The sequence below is a fragment of the Manacus vitellinus genome, unplaced genomic scaffold, assembly GCF_001715985.3.
Source record: "Manacus vitellinus isolate BGI_N305 unplaced genomic scaffold, ASM171598v3 scaffold_24_pilon, whole genome shotgun sequence".
Taxonomy (NCBI): domain Eukaryota; kingdom Metazoa; phylum Chordata; class Aves; order Passeriformes; family Pipridae; genus Manacus; species Manacus vitellinus.
Window position 1 is genome coordinate 11,833,223 of NW_021939798.1, and position 15,928 is coordinate 11,849,150.

General features: G+C 52.5%; 2 protein-coding genes across 2 annotated transcripts in view; both read right to left on the bottom strand.

Annotated features, from left to right (window-relative positions):
- Window positions 1-323, bottom strand: part of CHMP6 (charged multivesicular body protein 6) — a 7,449-nt gene extending 7,126 nt beyond the window's left edge. Inside the window, exon 1 of the mRNA XM_029960117.1 lies at window positions 320-323. Within this exon, the coding sequence (XP_029815977.1) occupies window positions 320-323 (4 nt within the window). The remainder of the gene's footprint in view (window positions 1-319) is intronic.
- A 547-nt stretch (window positions 324-870) lies between these two features.
- RPTOR (regulatory associated protein of MTOR complex 1) overlaps window positions 871-15,928 on the bottom strand; it is a 102,728-nt gene continuing 87,670 nt past the window's right edge. The window contains 7 exon segments of the mRNA XM_029959973.1: window positions 871-3,047; window positions 4,523-4,652; window positions 4,824-4,940; window positions 7,521-7,607; window positions 7,696-7,823; window positions 9,850-9,956; window positions 15,156-15,203. Coding sequence (XP_029815833.1) covers window positions 2,979-3,047; window positions 4,523-4,652; window positions 4,824-4,940; window positions 7,521-7,607; window positions 7,696-7,823; window positions 9,850-9,956; window positions 15,156-15,203 — 686 coding nt within the window. The 3' untranslated portion in view covers window positions 871-2,978.

Genomic DNA, 15,928 nt, shown 5'->3' on the forward strand with positions numbered 1-15,928 from the left:
GGAATGGGGGGGCTACAGGGGATGAGGTTATAGGGAATGAATGATATAGGGCACGGAAATAAAGGGAATGGGGGCTATAGGAGATTGGGGGTATAGGGAAGAGGGGACTACGGGGGATAGGAATATAGGGAATGGGGGGATATAGGAGATGTGGAACATACAGAATAGCAGGGATAGGGAATGGGGTGCTGGAGGGGCCGGGGGCTACAGGGGCAACACTGAATTCTTTCACAGAATCATGGAATTGTTCAGGTTGGAAAAGTCCTCTGAGACCATCACATCCAACTGATCCCCCAGCACCGCCAAGGCCACAACTAACCCATGTCCCAAGTGCCACATCCACACTGCACTTAAAATCCCTCCAGGAATGGTCACTCCACCCCTGCCCTGGGCAGCTGTGCCAGGGCTTTCAGGGAAGGAATTTTCCCTCATATCCAATCCATCCAATCCAGCTCATTTCTCGGGGCTGCAGCCAGCACTCCAGAGCTGGATTTGGGCTCTGCAGAGCTGCATGGTGGGATCACCCTGTTCCTGCTGCTCCTGGGCTGGGACACGTGCCTGTCTCCCAACACCTCCCCCTGTAACTGGCCTCTTCCACGGGGAAACCACCTGGAGCCCAGCACCCCAAATCCAAGTCAGCTCCTTCCTGGGCCACAGCTGCCCCCGGCCCCCCTCCTGCCCCAGGAAAGGGTCCTCACACCAGGAAGTGTTTCTGCATTTATTTTTTATTAACCATTTATTTGTCTGTAATTGTTTTACTCTCACATTACAATCGTGTGGGGGTTTTTATATATTTTTTTTTAAATCTTATTTTTATAAAATAAATAGAGATAAGTGAACTTTTAAGGTAGGACACTCTCCAGATCCTTGGTTAAACTCCATGATTGAATCTCTGCATCAGACCTGTGGAAGCACAGCCCACACACGCTCAGGAGAAAGCTCAACAGCCCGAGTTCCTTGAGATCCCACGTCCTGGATGTGGGGCTGCACCAGAGCCTGGCAGGAGCAGCGGCTCCCACCACGCACCTTCCCCCTTCGCCAGGTATTTCCTGGTCCTTCAACAAATACACTGATATAAGTTAAAAATCTATTGTTTTTTTAAGCTGTGAATGTTAATGGGTTACGTGTGATCCCAAACTCTGGCTCTCCCATGGAGGGGACCCCGCCGGGGCCGCGCCGGAGCAGCGCGGGAGCGGGTCGGGAAGAGGCACAGCTCTGTTAGACCATAATTAACTTTGGGTAACTGAAAAGTGGATTTTTAGGTAGTTTTTAAGTTTAAAGCCTTTGATTCATCATCCTGTGACGTGGCCCTTGGCCTCCCTGACACGGGGGATGGTGCTCGGTGAGGCCCCGGCGCCCGGCCGTGGTTTGAGGACCCTCTCCCAAGCCTGAGTCCTGACATGTGGGTGGCACCTTGGGATGGCCACCAGGCCACCTCCCTGGGCCTGGCCCAGGTGCTCAGCACACGCAGGAACACGAGACGTGGGGCAGCAGCAGCAGTGACAGGTCAGACACACCACAGGGGGTGTGGCAGAGGTGAAGTCACCGTCAGCATAGGGACAGAAGGTTTCTCACCCCTTCCCTCACCAGTGTTTCCTTCACCATGGCTGGCTGTTTGCTGAGAGTCTGCAGATCCCATGAGACTGGCTGGAAGAAAAACTGGGAATTTCTGGACCTTGCAGGTTGCCACAGTCAGTTTTGCACAGAGCAAGTTCTGCTCTCAGCCAGGTACATCCCACCTCTGGAAGGAATCCTGTCCTTTGGCTTTGCCTCCCCCTTCCCACACCCATTTTCAGACCCTGCACGGATCCCAGGGGACAAAAACATTCATTATTGAGACATGGAAGGTGCGGAAGACGGAGCAGGCTCTCCCTGGGTAGCTGTGACAAAGGTGCTTTGCTCAAAGCAGGTGACCTGCTGTCTTCCCCCTCCTTAGTGATTCTCTCGTGCTCAGCCCAGGGGTTCCATGCCCAGTTCCAGGGACAGACAAGCCACAGCCGTGGCCACACAGCGTGTGCAGTGTCCAGCCCCTCACCACCACCTCAGTGACCACCTGCTCATGGACTGGCCCCGGGGCCCCCTCGCTGCCCGGGCAGAGCTCCCAGGGGACCAGACGTGTCTGTGGAGTTCTCTGTGGGCAGAAGGACAGGGGCAGCAGGAGGGACAGTGCCAAAGTGTCCCAGACTCCCCACCAGCACTGTGGGCTTGGGTGGAATTGGTGACACAAGTGACTTGCTCCAGGCTTGGTGGGATCGTTGGAGATCTTCGTTCTCTTCCTTCCCTCTTCTTCCTCATGTGCAGCCTTACAGTGTGGGGCATCCTGCCCTGCTCTTCTCATCTCCTTGAGCCCCTTCTCCCAGGATTCCTGCCTCCCTGGGCCACCAGGTCACCTTCTGTCCTTGCTTCCAGTGGAGAGGACGCTGCAGGGAGGGAGGAGGAGGTTCATGCAGAGGAGTCACTTCCCTGCCTCCCTTGCCCCGCTCAGCAGTGCAGGAGCAGGTACATCCCATGCAGACAGACAGCTCGGGTCTCGCTGCCCTGTCCCAGGAATTCTGTTTGGCACAGGGTTGGCAGCAGCGGGAGGGTCCCATGGAGCTGTAGGTGAGTCCTGACTTAGTCCTTGAAGCAACCTACGCTCCAGTAAAACAAGGAACAAAGACTAAAACAAGACCCTTCTCAAGGGTGTTGCCTCATCCAAGTCCTTCCAAGCTCAGGAGCCGTGTTTCTGACAGAGAAGCCAACCACTGGAAACAAAAATAAATGTTCCTTTTCTGTAGCTTTTAGAGGATATAGCTGGAAAACGAAACAAAACAAAAACAAAAAAAGGAGATTGTCTCTTCCCCTTGTCAAACCCATCAGTAGCTAAGTCAGAAGAACAAATGTTCAAGTTATGGGGTGCAGCAGCAGCCAACACGAAACATTCAAGTCGATGATTTCACTATGTACAGGAGGCCCTGCCCCGACCCGCTCGCTCGCCGTTATCTGATCCGCTTCTCCACCGAGTACACCGAGATGTAGTAGTCATTGCTCCCGACGGCCAGGTGGGGCTGTGGGCAGAGCACACGCACAGTCACGGCAGCAGTCAGGTTGGAAAAGCCCTCCCAGCCCATGGATCCCCCCTGTGCCCGATGCCCACCCTGTCCCCCAGCCCAGAGCACTGAGTGCCATGGCCAGGCTTTCCTTGGACACCTCCAGGGCTGGGCACTCCAAACCTCCCTGGGCAGCCCCTGCCAAGGCCTGACCACCCTTTCCATGAGGAAATTCCTCCTCATGTCCAACCTGAACATCCCCTTGAGGCCGTTCCCTCTCCTCCTGTCCCTTGTTCCCTGGCAGCAGAGCCCGACCCCCCCCAGCTCCCCCTCCTGTCAGGGAGTTGCAGAGCCAGAAGGTCCCCCCTGAGCCTCCTTTTCTCCAGGCTGAGCCCCCCCAGCTCCCTCAGCCTCCCCTCCTGTGACTGCCTCCCCAAAGGTCCAGGTGTGGAGCAGTGACAGGGGCAGGTAAGGGTGACATTCCAGCAGGGACCCGCGGCTGCTCCGGCTCTGAGTGCGTCTGCTCTGACGCATTCCTGCAGCACCCACACTCCCAGCCAGTTACAGGCCCATTTCAGCCACAGGGAGAAATTATGGGGACTATTAGCTGCCAACTGCCAACATAATTTCTCTAAATGGCTGCAAATCTGCTCTTAGGAGGTGCCTGGGCTGAAAGGGAGCATTTCCTGCAGTGAGGGATGGGACAGACCCGGCCGGGAGCCCTGGGCTGGACAGGGCTTTGCTTTGCTTATTTGGCAAACCCATTTTGGGTGATTTTCCCCACTTCTTCCTCCATCCCCAACTGCAGGGCAGCAAAATCGCTCTTGGCTTCCTACAAAGAGGCTTTTCAGAACTGAGATGAGCCTTCCTTTACCCCTCTACCTTCAGGATGCCAAACACACATCCCTCAGGCAGGAAAACCACCTTCCCCCTCCTGCTCATGCCAAACCCTCACAGGGTCACACAGCTCCTCCCTCCCCTTCTCCAGGCCCTTGATCCTTCCCACCGCCCTTCTATTACATATTAAATATTTGTGTGCTGATCTGCAGGTTTCTAAAATAACTGTTTTAACTCCTTCCTGTTTTCCCATCCATTCACGTTGTTCTCTCAGGTTTTCCATCTCCTTTGTTTCTTCTCATCCCTGGGTGAGCAAAGTCCACCACGCAGATGGGACCTGCCTCCTACTTGAGCAGCAACCAGATTCTCTAACTGCTGTGACATATTCCAAATTTCCTTTTGTTCTGATTCATTCCAGCCTTTATCAGCTTATGCCTTCAATTTCTGCAGTTCTCCCATTTTCCTGACGTGCAGTTTTTTCCTGCACAGCATCAGCTTTACGTAAAACAGCGGGAGAGCAGCCCCAGAGACCTGGGGTGAGACCCCTCTGCAGAGCCCAGGCAGGGAATAGAGAAGCACACGAAATTTGGAAGTGTGAGCCCTCCCACACAGACACTAAGACATGCCAACCCCAAAGCCAGGCAGGGGACACAGACCCAGTGAGGGTGGAAGGCCAGGCAGCTGATGGCTCCGACTCTCTGTCCCATAAACCCGTCGTAGTATTTGATGTTGTTGATCAGCTCCCCGTTCCCGTTGTAGATAGCAGTGAACTGATTCATGGAGCCACTGGAAGGGAATGGAGAGAACATGGAGTCACTGGGAATGCTGCCTAGGGACAACACTGCTGCCTGGCAGAGCTGTGTGTCACACCAGTGTGCAGAGAGTTCTGGAACACACAAGGCCCCAGGAATGATGTCTGTGGGGGCAAATTTTCCCCTCCAGGGTCCCAGGACTTACCAGGCGAAGAGGTTGGCCTGGGGATGGATGTCGAGGGCCGTGAGCCCCTTGACGATCTGCAGGACCTTCATGGACTCGGGCATGCGGGGGTCGAAGAACCGCACGTCCCCGTTGACGCTGCCAACACAGGAGTTCCTCAAGGTCAGGCTGTGCCCCAGGCAGATCCCAAAGCCCAGGACATGGAGCTGCAGGGCTGTCTGTGAGCTGACTGCCTCAGTGGGAAATGAGGACAGAGCAGAACTGTGCCCTTGCCTTCCCCCTCAGCATGGTTGAGTTCTCACCAGTGTCACTCACATGTGGTCCCATCCACAGCACATTCAGTGCTGAGCAAACAGCCCTGCTCTGCCCTCAGGAGTGATCCCTCACTGCCTCCATCGCTCACAGCTCATCACCCAGCGTGTCTGTCACACCCAATAGACCCAGCTCCACGTCAGCCCAAATTCCTGCTGCTTGGCACAGCAGGAAATTGCATTAGAGAGCTCTGAGCAGATGGGATGTGCTGGTGCCATCCATTACTCCAAGTGTCTGGACACAGCCACACCAGTCAAAGGTGACCAGGTCTAACAGATCCTGTGGATGCTCAGGCCAGGTGTCATCCCAGGGATGGCTTTGTCAGGGAAGAGGGGAGGAAGCAGCAGCAGCAGTGACAAGGTATTGTGTTTTCAAACACAAATGACTCCTGTTTGTTAAGGATCTCTGAAATCCACCCTGAGAATCCTGTCTGTGAGATGCCAAGAGGGCACAAACCTCTGACAGCCCTGGAGCCAAGGACTGGAGACTGCTTCAGTGCATCTGTTGTGAGCTCCTTGTAATCATGGAATTATGCAGTGGGGTGGGCTGGGAGGGAATTTAAAGCCCATCTCATTCCCACCCCCTGCCATGGGCAGGGACACCTTCCACTATCCCAGGTTGCTCCAAACCCTGTCCAACCTGGCCTTGGACACTTCCAGGGATGAGGCCAAGACACTGGTCAGCTGGGGCACAGAAAGACAAACAGAAAAGTCTCCCATGGCATTTAAATCCCAGATGATCTGATCCTGTTCTGCCAGCAGCATCTGTGAGGCCTCTGGCACCACAACTTTAAAGAGTTATTTTTCCCAAATCGCTGATGGCCACACAAATGTGAATCACTCAGTGGAGCTGAGAACAATGGAAGCATTAATCAGAATATTGCCTTCAGTTTCCCTACCTCTGGAATAACTAATGCTGACCAAAAGGCTGTTCCACAGCATTACTTAGAGCATTGTAAGAAGCTGCAACTCCAGCTGTCCCATAATTAAGTTTAAGAGAAATTAAACTTGATTTACATCCTAAAGACTAGATGGAAATAGTGTTTGAGAAATCAAATATAGAGTGACTTCATGTAAAGCTTTGGACCTTTACAGGACTTTAAAATGGTTCTGAATGTATAGGGAGACTGGAAGAGCTTCAGCATGGAAGTGAAGCTCTGTGGGGAGGGATGACACAGGAAACACATCCCAGTTGGACAATAACAGGCAACAGGAAGCAACAACTGAACACAACATCACTGGGGAACCAGTGCTGGGTGATGGGGAGCTGCAGGATCCAGCTGGAGTTACACTCCTGTGTCCCAAATCCCTTCCTGGGCCAGGGAAAAAGTTCTGCTGAGGCTCAGAGAACTGCTCCATCAGCAATAACACCTTTGTGTTTCACAGGGAATAGTTACACCACTATGTCCTAACATTTGTTTTTCTTGGATCTTGCTGTCAGCTGAAGCAGAGGGAATGGGGAGGAACTGAAGAAGAGAGTGAACTGGGAGGAACTGGGAGTGAGGTGGCTCATGTGCACGACCTGAGCTGCTCTGGGAGGAGACCAGACCTGTTGTTTGAAGCACAACATCTCCTCACAGCCCTCCAGCCCCGAGAGCAGCCCGGGCTGAGAAGGGCCCTGAGGAGAGGGGACACCCAGCCCTCGGCCCCGGGGCACACAGACCTGACCCCCGGAGGAGCTTAGGGAAAGGAAGATTAAAAACTCTAATATGGGAGCTCGACAAATCTGGCAGCTGCATCACATAATCCCCTTCCTGAAAATCTTCATACATTTTTGCTGGCCCATCCCCCACCTCAGGAATGTTCTGAATCCCAGAAAACTACGCTTTGTTTCCATTTTGTAATCAAGAAAAAAGAGGCTCTTTGTGTGCAAACAGTGGCTTTGTGACAATAAATTATATTCTGCTGTTCTTTAATGGCCAAATCAGTATATGCTGCTCTCGCTGCAGTATTTACCAGGCGGCAGAAATGGATTTATGTGTAGAAAATTGCCAGGCAGCACAGTAATCCTGCCCAGCAATATGCCTGACAGATGCAACATCAGCCTTCCTCCTCGTGTTCTCTCCCAAATGACCCCACGGAGACATTGGCAATAAAGACCCACCACCACAACATATTCTATATCCAGCTTCGGCTCCTGCCTCGCTCCCTTCCTCCCTCACACGCCTCGTGACGGTGATTCCAGCATCTTGTTTACTCCCAAGCCACACCAACAGCCTTCCAAGGAAAGCTCCACATCCCTTTTTGCCTTCTCCCCACTGAGTTTGGAGCAGGAGTTAATTACTGACGCAAACGTCAAACTAAAGAGCTTTACCCTCTCAGCTCTTGGGATACCAGAGGCAGAATTTAAAGGGGAAAACAAACTGTGTGCAAGGGAAAACAGCTCAAAGAGTAGAATATCGTGTACCTGACGCTCATGATGTTGCCCTCGGGGTGTTTCTGCAGGTAGGCCTTCACCACCCAGGCCGTGTGCTCCCGGTAGGTCATGACCCGGCTGGGGAACAAGGAGAGACACGTTTGGAGGGCAAAGAGGAGGAGGAAGCACGAGGATCCCAGGGAGCCTGGGAAGGAGAGGGAATTACCATTCACTGAGGGCCATCCTCCTGTCGAACACGCGGATGGAGCCGTCCCCCAGCCCCGCCACGATGAGCGAGCGGTGGGAGTCGCAGGAGAGGCTGGTGACACAGCTGTCAGCTCCAGTGGGGATGTCCTGGGGAGAGAGCACACCACAGCCACGCTGAGACCACGGCCTGCCCTCACTCACTGCCCTCACGGTCCTACACCAAGGTCCTGCCCCATCCCTGCAAGTGTCCAGGGCCAGGTTGGACGGGGCCTGGAGAAACCAGGGCTAGTGGAAGGTGTTTCTGCCCATGGCAGGGGGTTGGACGAGGTGACCTTTAAAAGTCCCTTCCAACCCAAACCATTCCATGATTCCATGACTGCCAGCCTGCTTTTGCAGTGCTGCTCAGCTGCTTTTACTAGTTTTAACTGAAAATGTGTTTCCTCCCAACAGGCACAGGGATTATTCCGAGCAATCCTTTTGCCTGTAGCAAGTAAAAGAGAGCAAGTGGGTGGAAGGTGGGAAGGGACCTTAAAGTTCACCTCATTCCAACCCCCTGCCCTGGGCAGGGACACCTTCCACTAGCCCAGGTTGCTCCAAGCCCCTCCAACCTGGCCTTGGACACTTCCAGGGCTGGGGCAGCCACAGCTTCTCTGGGCAACCTGTGCAGGACCTCCTGGAGCTGCAGGAGCTCGTTTCACACTTCAATCCTATTTTTGCCTCTGTGCAGATTCACCTTTGGAGCTGCTGTTCCAGCCTGGGCTGAGCTGGGAGAGGCACCAGCCCCGGGGTTGCTCCAGCCCCAGCCCACCCCCAGCTCCTCCTTTGAAGCAGCAACACTCAGCAGAAGTGCAAATGAAGCACTTGTTCCTGCAGCTCCAGCCCAAGTGCTTCCAGAGGTGTGGGGTTTTGTACTTCAAAGAGGGAAGGCACCTTTATCCTCCTGGATTATTCCTGCTCTTTGTGCTGATTCTCACTTTCCCAGTTACTGAGTCAGGAAGTTCCAATCACTTGAATTTCAACACAACCCAATCTTTCCAATTAAAAAAAGAAACAACATGTTTTTAGACACTTTCGGTGCAATCATTAATCATCATAATTTAAAAGATTTTCGCCTCCTGAATTTTGCTGCTCCCTAATTTACATAGAAAAAAATAATATGCGAAAGTAATTAAGATTAACAGAGGCTTAATTATCCTGCATCGTGGGGTCAAAGTGTCGCAATTAATGTTCATCCAAGGGTAATTAATTTCGAGAAGCTTTGAAAACTCGACTTCCTTTTTATTCCAGCATGGTGCCTCCGTTCTCACCGACCAGCTGCTCCTCCTTGGAATTTCTGAGAAACTTCCATGTGGTTAGGAATGACATGAACTCCTGCAGTGCCTTTTATCTGTTCTGTGGCACGGAAAGTTACGTGGGACTGAAACTGCCCTCGTGGTGCCTCGTTTGAGGTGTGAACACCCCAGGTCCTGGCTCAGGTGTGGACTGAGCAGGTATGGAAGTGCTCTCCACATGGACTCAGCTTTCCTGGACACACACCTTTGGCTGGGAAGCACTGGAGCAGTGCTGCTCCATCACCAGCTCCGTGTGTGTCCCAGAGGAGCAGAGATGGCAGCAGAACGTCCAAATGCTCCACCACCAACCCAACTCACCCCTGAATTTCCTCACAAATCACAGAATTGTGGAATGGTTTGGGTTTAAAGGGACCTTAAACCTCATCTCATTCCACTGCCTATCCCAGGTTGCTCCAAGCCCTGTCCAACCTAGTCCTGGACACTTCCAGGGATGGGGCAGCCACAGCTGCTCTGGGCAACCTGTGCCAGGGCCTTTAAAGATTTACAATATTTCAATTACATGCTAATTAGGAAACCCAATCTGCATCCTGGTGCCTGCCTCTGGCTTCCAGATCCTCACCCTCCCCAAACACTGCTGCCTGTCCAGAATAACAGCAGCAACTTCTAAGAAAGCCCTGACACTCCCTGAGTACATGTGTGGTTTTACTGATCTTGGACCATGACCCTGGGGCAGGGAAGCAGAGAAGCAGAGCAACAGCAGCTCCAGGAGCTCCAGGACCTGGCAGCTCCTCACAGGTGAGTCTCAGCTGCTTTGGGATAACTCACCCACGGGATGTGCTCCAGGAGGGAAAAGGTGCCTGGGACAAGCACACAGGTGTTACCTGTACTTTCATTTCCCGATCCGTGTCCCAGATCCGGATTATCCGCACATCTCCCGAGGTCATCAGGAGCCCAGTCTCTTGTTCCCAGTCGACCACCATCCCTGCCCCTAGGACAGAACACAGGCAGGGGTGCAAATCAGCATCAGCATGGGCAGAGCTGCACTCATTCAGAGCATCAGCTCTCCTGACCTCGTGTGTCAGACACTGCCATTGTCAGAGGAAATGGAAAATCACACACACACATCCACACATCCCCCAAAGGGGATCCAATCAGCTGCTCCTGGATTGGAGCCCAAAATGCCTTTGTCCCCTTGTCTGAGTGCTCAGAGAGGCAGCCAGTCCTGGCAGCAGGGGAGTACAGCTTCCAGGACACTGCTGGGGACTTCCAAGGGGCCAATAAATTATCCAGCACCTCATGAGAACTCTGGATTAAATAATGATTGAAGACTCAACTGGTGACACCTCACAGAGCAAGACCTGAGAGCCTCTGGATCACCACAATTCCTCGTTCCAACACAAAGATGTGGGAAATGTTTCTCAACAAGGAACAGCAAAGTCAGTCAGCTGCAATATATTGAATTTAACAGCTGGTGGGAGCACAAACCAGTTTGCTGCACAGACTGGTAAGGACGGGAACACCCTGCAATGACAACACTAAAATCCTTTACAAGAGCTTTTGCTCCTCATCTCTGAGGGCACAGACCAATCTTCAGGTGAAGTTCAGAACAACATCCCATCCATTTTGTAAGAGCATGACAAGGGATTTTCTATCCTCAAAGCACCTGACACCTGCTTACAGACAGACTGTGTGTGCTCATGAACCTTGCTGGGACAGAATTCCCAGAGCAGGGTGAGTGTAGGTCACCTCCTTTCTGGGAAACATTGGCAATGAACCCCCTGATTCTGGTAGGGGAAAACCTCCAAGGAACAATTCTTGTACATTTTACTGGAAGGCACTCTGTACCTGTGTGCTGCCTCCACAGCTCAGGAATGTCCTGTTCAAAGCAGAGCCACACACCCATTATTGTTTGCTTTTAATGCTGCAAAGGCTGAGCAACCCCAAATCTATGGGATTTCCAGGGAGACTCCCATTCATCCATTACAAACAGAAACAAGAAATCCCGGGAGCACCACAGGAGGGAAGCAGAGAAGAACTCCAGGTTTGGTGCCTGTTTGCAGCCCCTGGGGCAGGGCAGAGGCAGCAGCAGCCCTGGCTCCCACAGCAGCATCCCTGCCCTGCAGAGCAGCATTCCTGCCTCCCAGAGCAGTTGTCCACCCTCTCCTCTGTGCCAAACCGAGCCTCTGGTGCCGAGCAGTGTTTCATAACCACACACAGCCCAGAGTCAGAACCCTCTGCAATGCATCAGGACTGCAGCTCCTGCCCTGAGCCACTCGCCTTCAGCACCATTCCCGTGTCTCCACTCCACAGCTTGCTTGTCCAGAAGGTACAAATGTGAATTTTTCTGCATTTACTGCCAGGAATCAGCCCCAGCAAGAAATTTAAGCCTACCCCAACATGCTCTTTGTCACCAAAGGGCCACAAGTACTTTGTACCAGAACAACCACCTTTACAGGGCACAAAAGGAAATGACAGAAACATCCTATAAACACTGAGTTTTCCTCAAAGATGACGGAATGACCCTGTTTTGCACAGATCCAGATAAAACATTTTCCCATCTGCCCTTCCTGAGCATCACAGCTGGCCAATTCCTGATCCTGCTGCATCCACGGAGGAGATTGCTGACATTTATTGACAGTCCATCACCTCACTGCAGGAAATTCGGGACTCCGGGCTGAGCTGGGAGCTTGGATCTTTATCTTTAGTCAAATGGGTTGTTCCTTCAGATTGCCTGGCAGCTCGGAGGGCTGGAGAGCTGAGGCAAACAAGCAGGCAGTGATTGAGATGATAAACATCACTGAAGTGTTTGCATTTGTCATCTCGTTTATGGCCCATGTGACAAGATAAACCTGGCAGCTGAGATGGATCTGGCCATTACCATCCCTGATGGAGTTCAGCAGGCAAAGTGTTCTAAGGCAGCTTTAAACTCCCAATTTCCCAGTTAGGTTCCCCGTTTAAGCCAAGGTGTTTTTGTCTGATCAGCACCAAGCCCTGTCTGGCTGCAGCTCCAGGGGCTGTTCGTGCAGGGGGACGCTCCCACCGCACCCCAGCCATGCCCTGACCAAGAAGGGGAGCCCAGGATGTGACTGGGAATGCTGAACCAGAACTCCAAGCTGTCTGAAGAGAAGAAAAGCTTTTGTACATACATTTAAGTCATTTGGAAGTGGGTAAGGGGGAAGGAAATGTTCCATCCAAAGCACACACTGACAGTGTGGAACGAGACAGAAATAGCTGAACTATTTCCATGTACGAGCAAACGTTCTCCTGGTAGAAATGATCCAGGATTGGCTCATGTTTCCATGCTAAATTCATAGTATTTTGGGACGAGAAGCAAACGTGGGACTTAATACTCACGATCATTTCCTTTTTAATTAACAGAGGTCCTTCTCCAGGATGTTACAACCGAGCCTGCAGCTCACCCGCCGCGTTCTGGCTCACGGCTTTGGCACCTGAGCTGCTCCTCAGCCTCCTCCTGGCAGGAGGGTGATGCTCTGTGCACCTGTGCGACCCCACAGCCGGGCTCTGCCCCACCTCCTGCCCTTATTCCACACTCCCACCTCCTCACAGAATAGGAATAACGGGGACAAGGCTGTGACACGGCCTGACACAGGCCAGGGGTGGAACCCTGGGGCTCCCAGAACGCAAGAACTGCCCCAAGTGGCGTCCCAGCCCTGCACTGCTGCAATGCATCAGGAGTGAGGATCACTGTTTGCCCCTAAGGAGTATTATGTTCTCAGATAATGAGCAACAAATATTCCACAGCTCAGGAAAAACGATTTTTAAAGGTCCGTGGTGAGTTGTTGTTTTTAGGTTTGTTTTTTGTTTGGTTTTGAGTCTTTTAACACCAGCACTTGCAGCTCCGTATGACGTCAGTTTACACACACCAACAGCCCTTCCTGAAAGTGTGACTTCCCATGGCTGTTCCCTCAGGATTCCCTCTGAGCAATTGGTCTGGATGGGACAGTTCCCTGGATAAATTTCCATAACTAACCCTGGTGAAAGCAGCTGCATTTCCAGCGTCTGCCTTCATTTGTAACGTCACTGGAACGTGGCCAGCCTGTCCTTGGCATTTCCACGGGATCGGGAATATCCACATGGAACACAACATAAAAGCATCTTGGATTCTGACTGATCATTTTTTAATCATGGGCCCTCCTGGTTGAGCAGTAAAGCACATCCCTGCTTTAATTTCCAGGAAGCAGTGGGAGGGTTGGATGACCTCACTCATCATTAATTTCTACAACATCCTCTCAAAAAGTGTCACTCTCCTCCTGCCAAGGACTGCACAGCGAGGGACAGCAGGAGCTGGGATGCTGGGAATCCAATTAAAAGAACACAAACCCCTGGAGCTGCAATTCCTCCAGTGATCTTATTGCCATAAAATAATCTGACCAAGAACATGGTGCTTTTCCCAAACTTCTTACTCCTGAAGGGCAAGGCACCAGCACCCCCTGACTCCTGCCAGCTCAGCTGCCTTCCCAGTGCTGAATGTCCTGGCTCAGACTTTGCTCCGTGCTCACACCAACTCCAGGGATTCCCAGAATAACCTGCCCAGTGGCCTGACAGGACCTGGCCCAGTAAGCCACTGGGGTTTCTTTAATTTATCCCTGACCTGTGAGACAGCCCCCAGTGATGCCAGAATGAAGAGACCTTCCCAGTCTTCCTTCTGGTAAAAATTCCTCATGGAAGCCTCAGTGATGAGAACAGATCTTCTGTATTATAATGACAAACCCAGGATATTTTATCATAAAATCATGGAATGGTTTAGGTTGGAGGGGACCTTAAAACTCATCTTGTTCCACCCCCTGTCATGGGCAGGGACACCTTCCACTAGACCAAGCTGATCCAAGCCCTGTCCAGCCTGTCCTGGCACACTTCCAGGGACGGGGCAATATCTAACTATTGCTGATGTATTTTGCTGTCAGGCAAAGAGCTGTTTCCATACATATTTAAGAGTTCTTCAGTGGGATGGGAGGAATCCTTGTGCTGCATTTGTCCCCAGGAGGACTGAAGATGCTGGGGAAGGCTTGGATCGATCTGTGTGCCGGGACTGTGGTCGGGTGGCGTCAGTGGGATCGATCCAACCGGAGCGGCCGGAATCCCCTCCAACTGCTGCATGCCCTGCTCACCGAGTGGGGAATTCCCTGCAGCCAAACCGTGCTAATTTTAGCCTTTGCTGGTGGATTTGGGAGTGAAGTGCAGGGCAAGGCACTCACAGCAACACAGCAGCTCTGCTAACTCCTGCCCCGCCAGAGAGATGTGCTAAAGTGGAGCTAATGAGCTCTGAATCACCTCCTGCCACCAGAGCCTCGGTGATTAATCAGTGCAGACACAGCCAGCTCTTATCAGTCAGCAAATATTAATAATTGATGAACATCCTGAAGTGACGATGTCACCATGAACAGCCAGGGACGCTCGGCCGTGCACACCCCCAGGATACCCTGACACATCACCATCTGTTCCCCCCAAGCCCTTGGCAGCTGTGGGAGAAGAGGGGTCAGGATCCAGAGTTTCAGAGACCCTGCACAGCCTTCCACCAGCCCAGGTTGCTCCAAGCCCTGTCCAACCTGGCCTTGGACACTTCCAGGGATCCAGGGGCAACCACAACTTCTCTGGGCAACCTGTGCCAGGGCCTCCCCACCTCACAGCCAAGAATTCCTTCCACAGATCTAACCTAAATTTCCCCTCTTTCCTTTTTGGCATATCCTTGCCAAAAGTCCCATACTCTGAGGCTCCTGGGAAAGATCCATCAGCATCTCCTCTTCCCATGATCTTTACAGCTGAAGTGTGTTATAAATAAACCCACAGTAGCTTTATGGTGGTTCCCCTTTCGAACCTGTCACTCAAACCCTTTTGTCCAGGGATGCTTTGATACCTTCCTGGAAAAGAGACACTTGAACATCCCACCCACACCTCCTCTGGCTGCAGGGAGCTCAGAGAGTCTGACATGAAGACTCCCTGCTCCCAGCAGTGGCTGTGCCTGCCCAGGGAGTTCCCTGCATTCCTCGCAGCTGTCACGGACACAGACACAAGTCAAGGGATGGGAGAGGTGGAAGCAAAGCTTCCCAGGAACCACAGGGACCCAGCAGTCATTCAAACCACACCAAAAACCCAACCAACCACCCCAAAGGTGGCCAAGGAGCTCCTCCCACCCACCTGAGCACAGGAACAGGAAAGCAGCACTCACCTCCCTGCTTACTTCTGTCAAGATAGATTGAAACCCTTCGGGCCAGACCTGTGAGGAGACAGGGATGAGGGGTTGGTGCTCAGGGTGAGTCGGTCAGCCAGAGCAAAAATAATCTTAAAAAAGGATTAGAAAAAGCAATTCAAATTAAAGATCCCAAAAGAGAAGCAGCAGCACCCAGAGCAGCACATGCCTCCATCCGAGCGCGGGCACTCGTTCCAGCACAGCATTCCTGGGAAGCCACCAGCCTGTCATGTGGAGCGAGGGCTTGGGCTGCCTGACAGCAGCACAGAGCTGACATTTCTGCTGGAACAAGGAGACCATCCCCTGCCTCAGCTGGTCCCAGTTCTCAAGTAGGTTGGGAAGTGACAGACGGATCTGAGCACAGAGCACGGGGCTGCTGCTGGGGGAGGTCGGGGCTCCTCTGCCCACACCTGGGTGGGCAGGCAGGTAACCAGCACCCTGAGAGTGCAACAACTCATGGGTGCTCTGTTTGAAGAGCTCCTAAATGGGAAGTGACCCCAGATACAGACTGGTTTCAGCCATGAAACCCCCAGGCAATGAGAGCAGAGCAGCAAATGGGGGTGAGAAATTGTGGGGCCACCCTGGAGAATCACAGAATCCTGAAATAGAATCCCAGAATGGTTTGGGTTAGAAGGAACACCTTAAAGGCCATCCAGTTCCACCCCCTGCCATGGGCAGGGACACCTCCCACTAGCCCAGGTTGCTCCAAGCCCTGTCCAACCTGGCCTTGGACACTCCCAGGGATGGGGCAG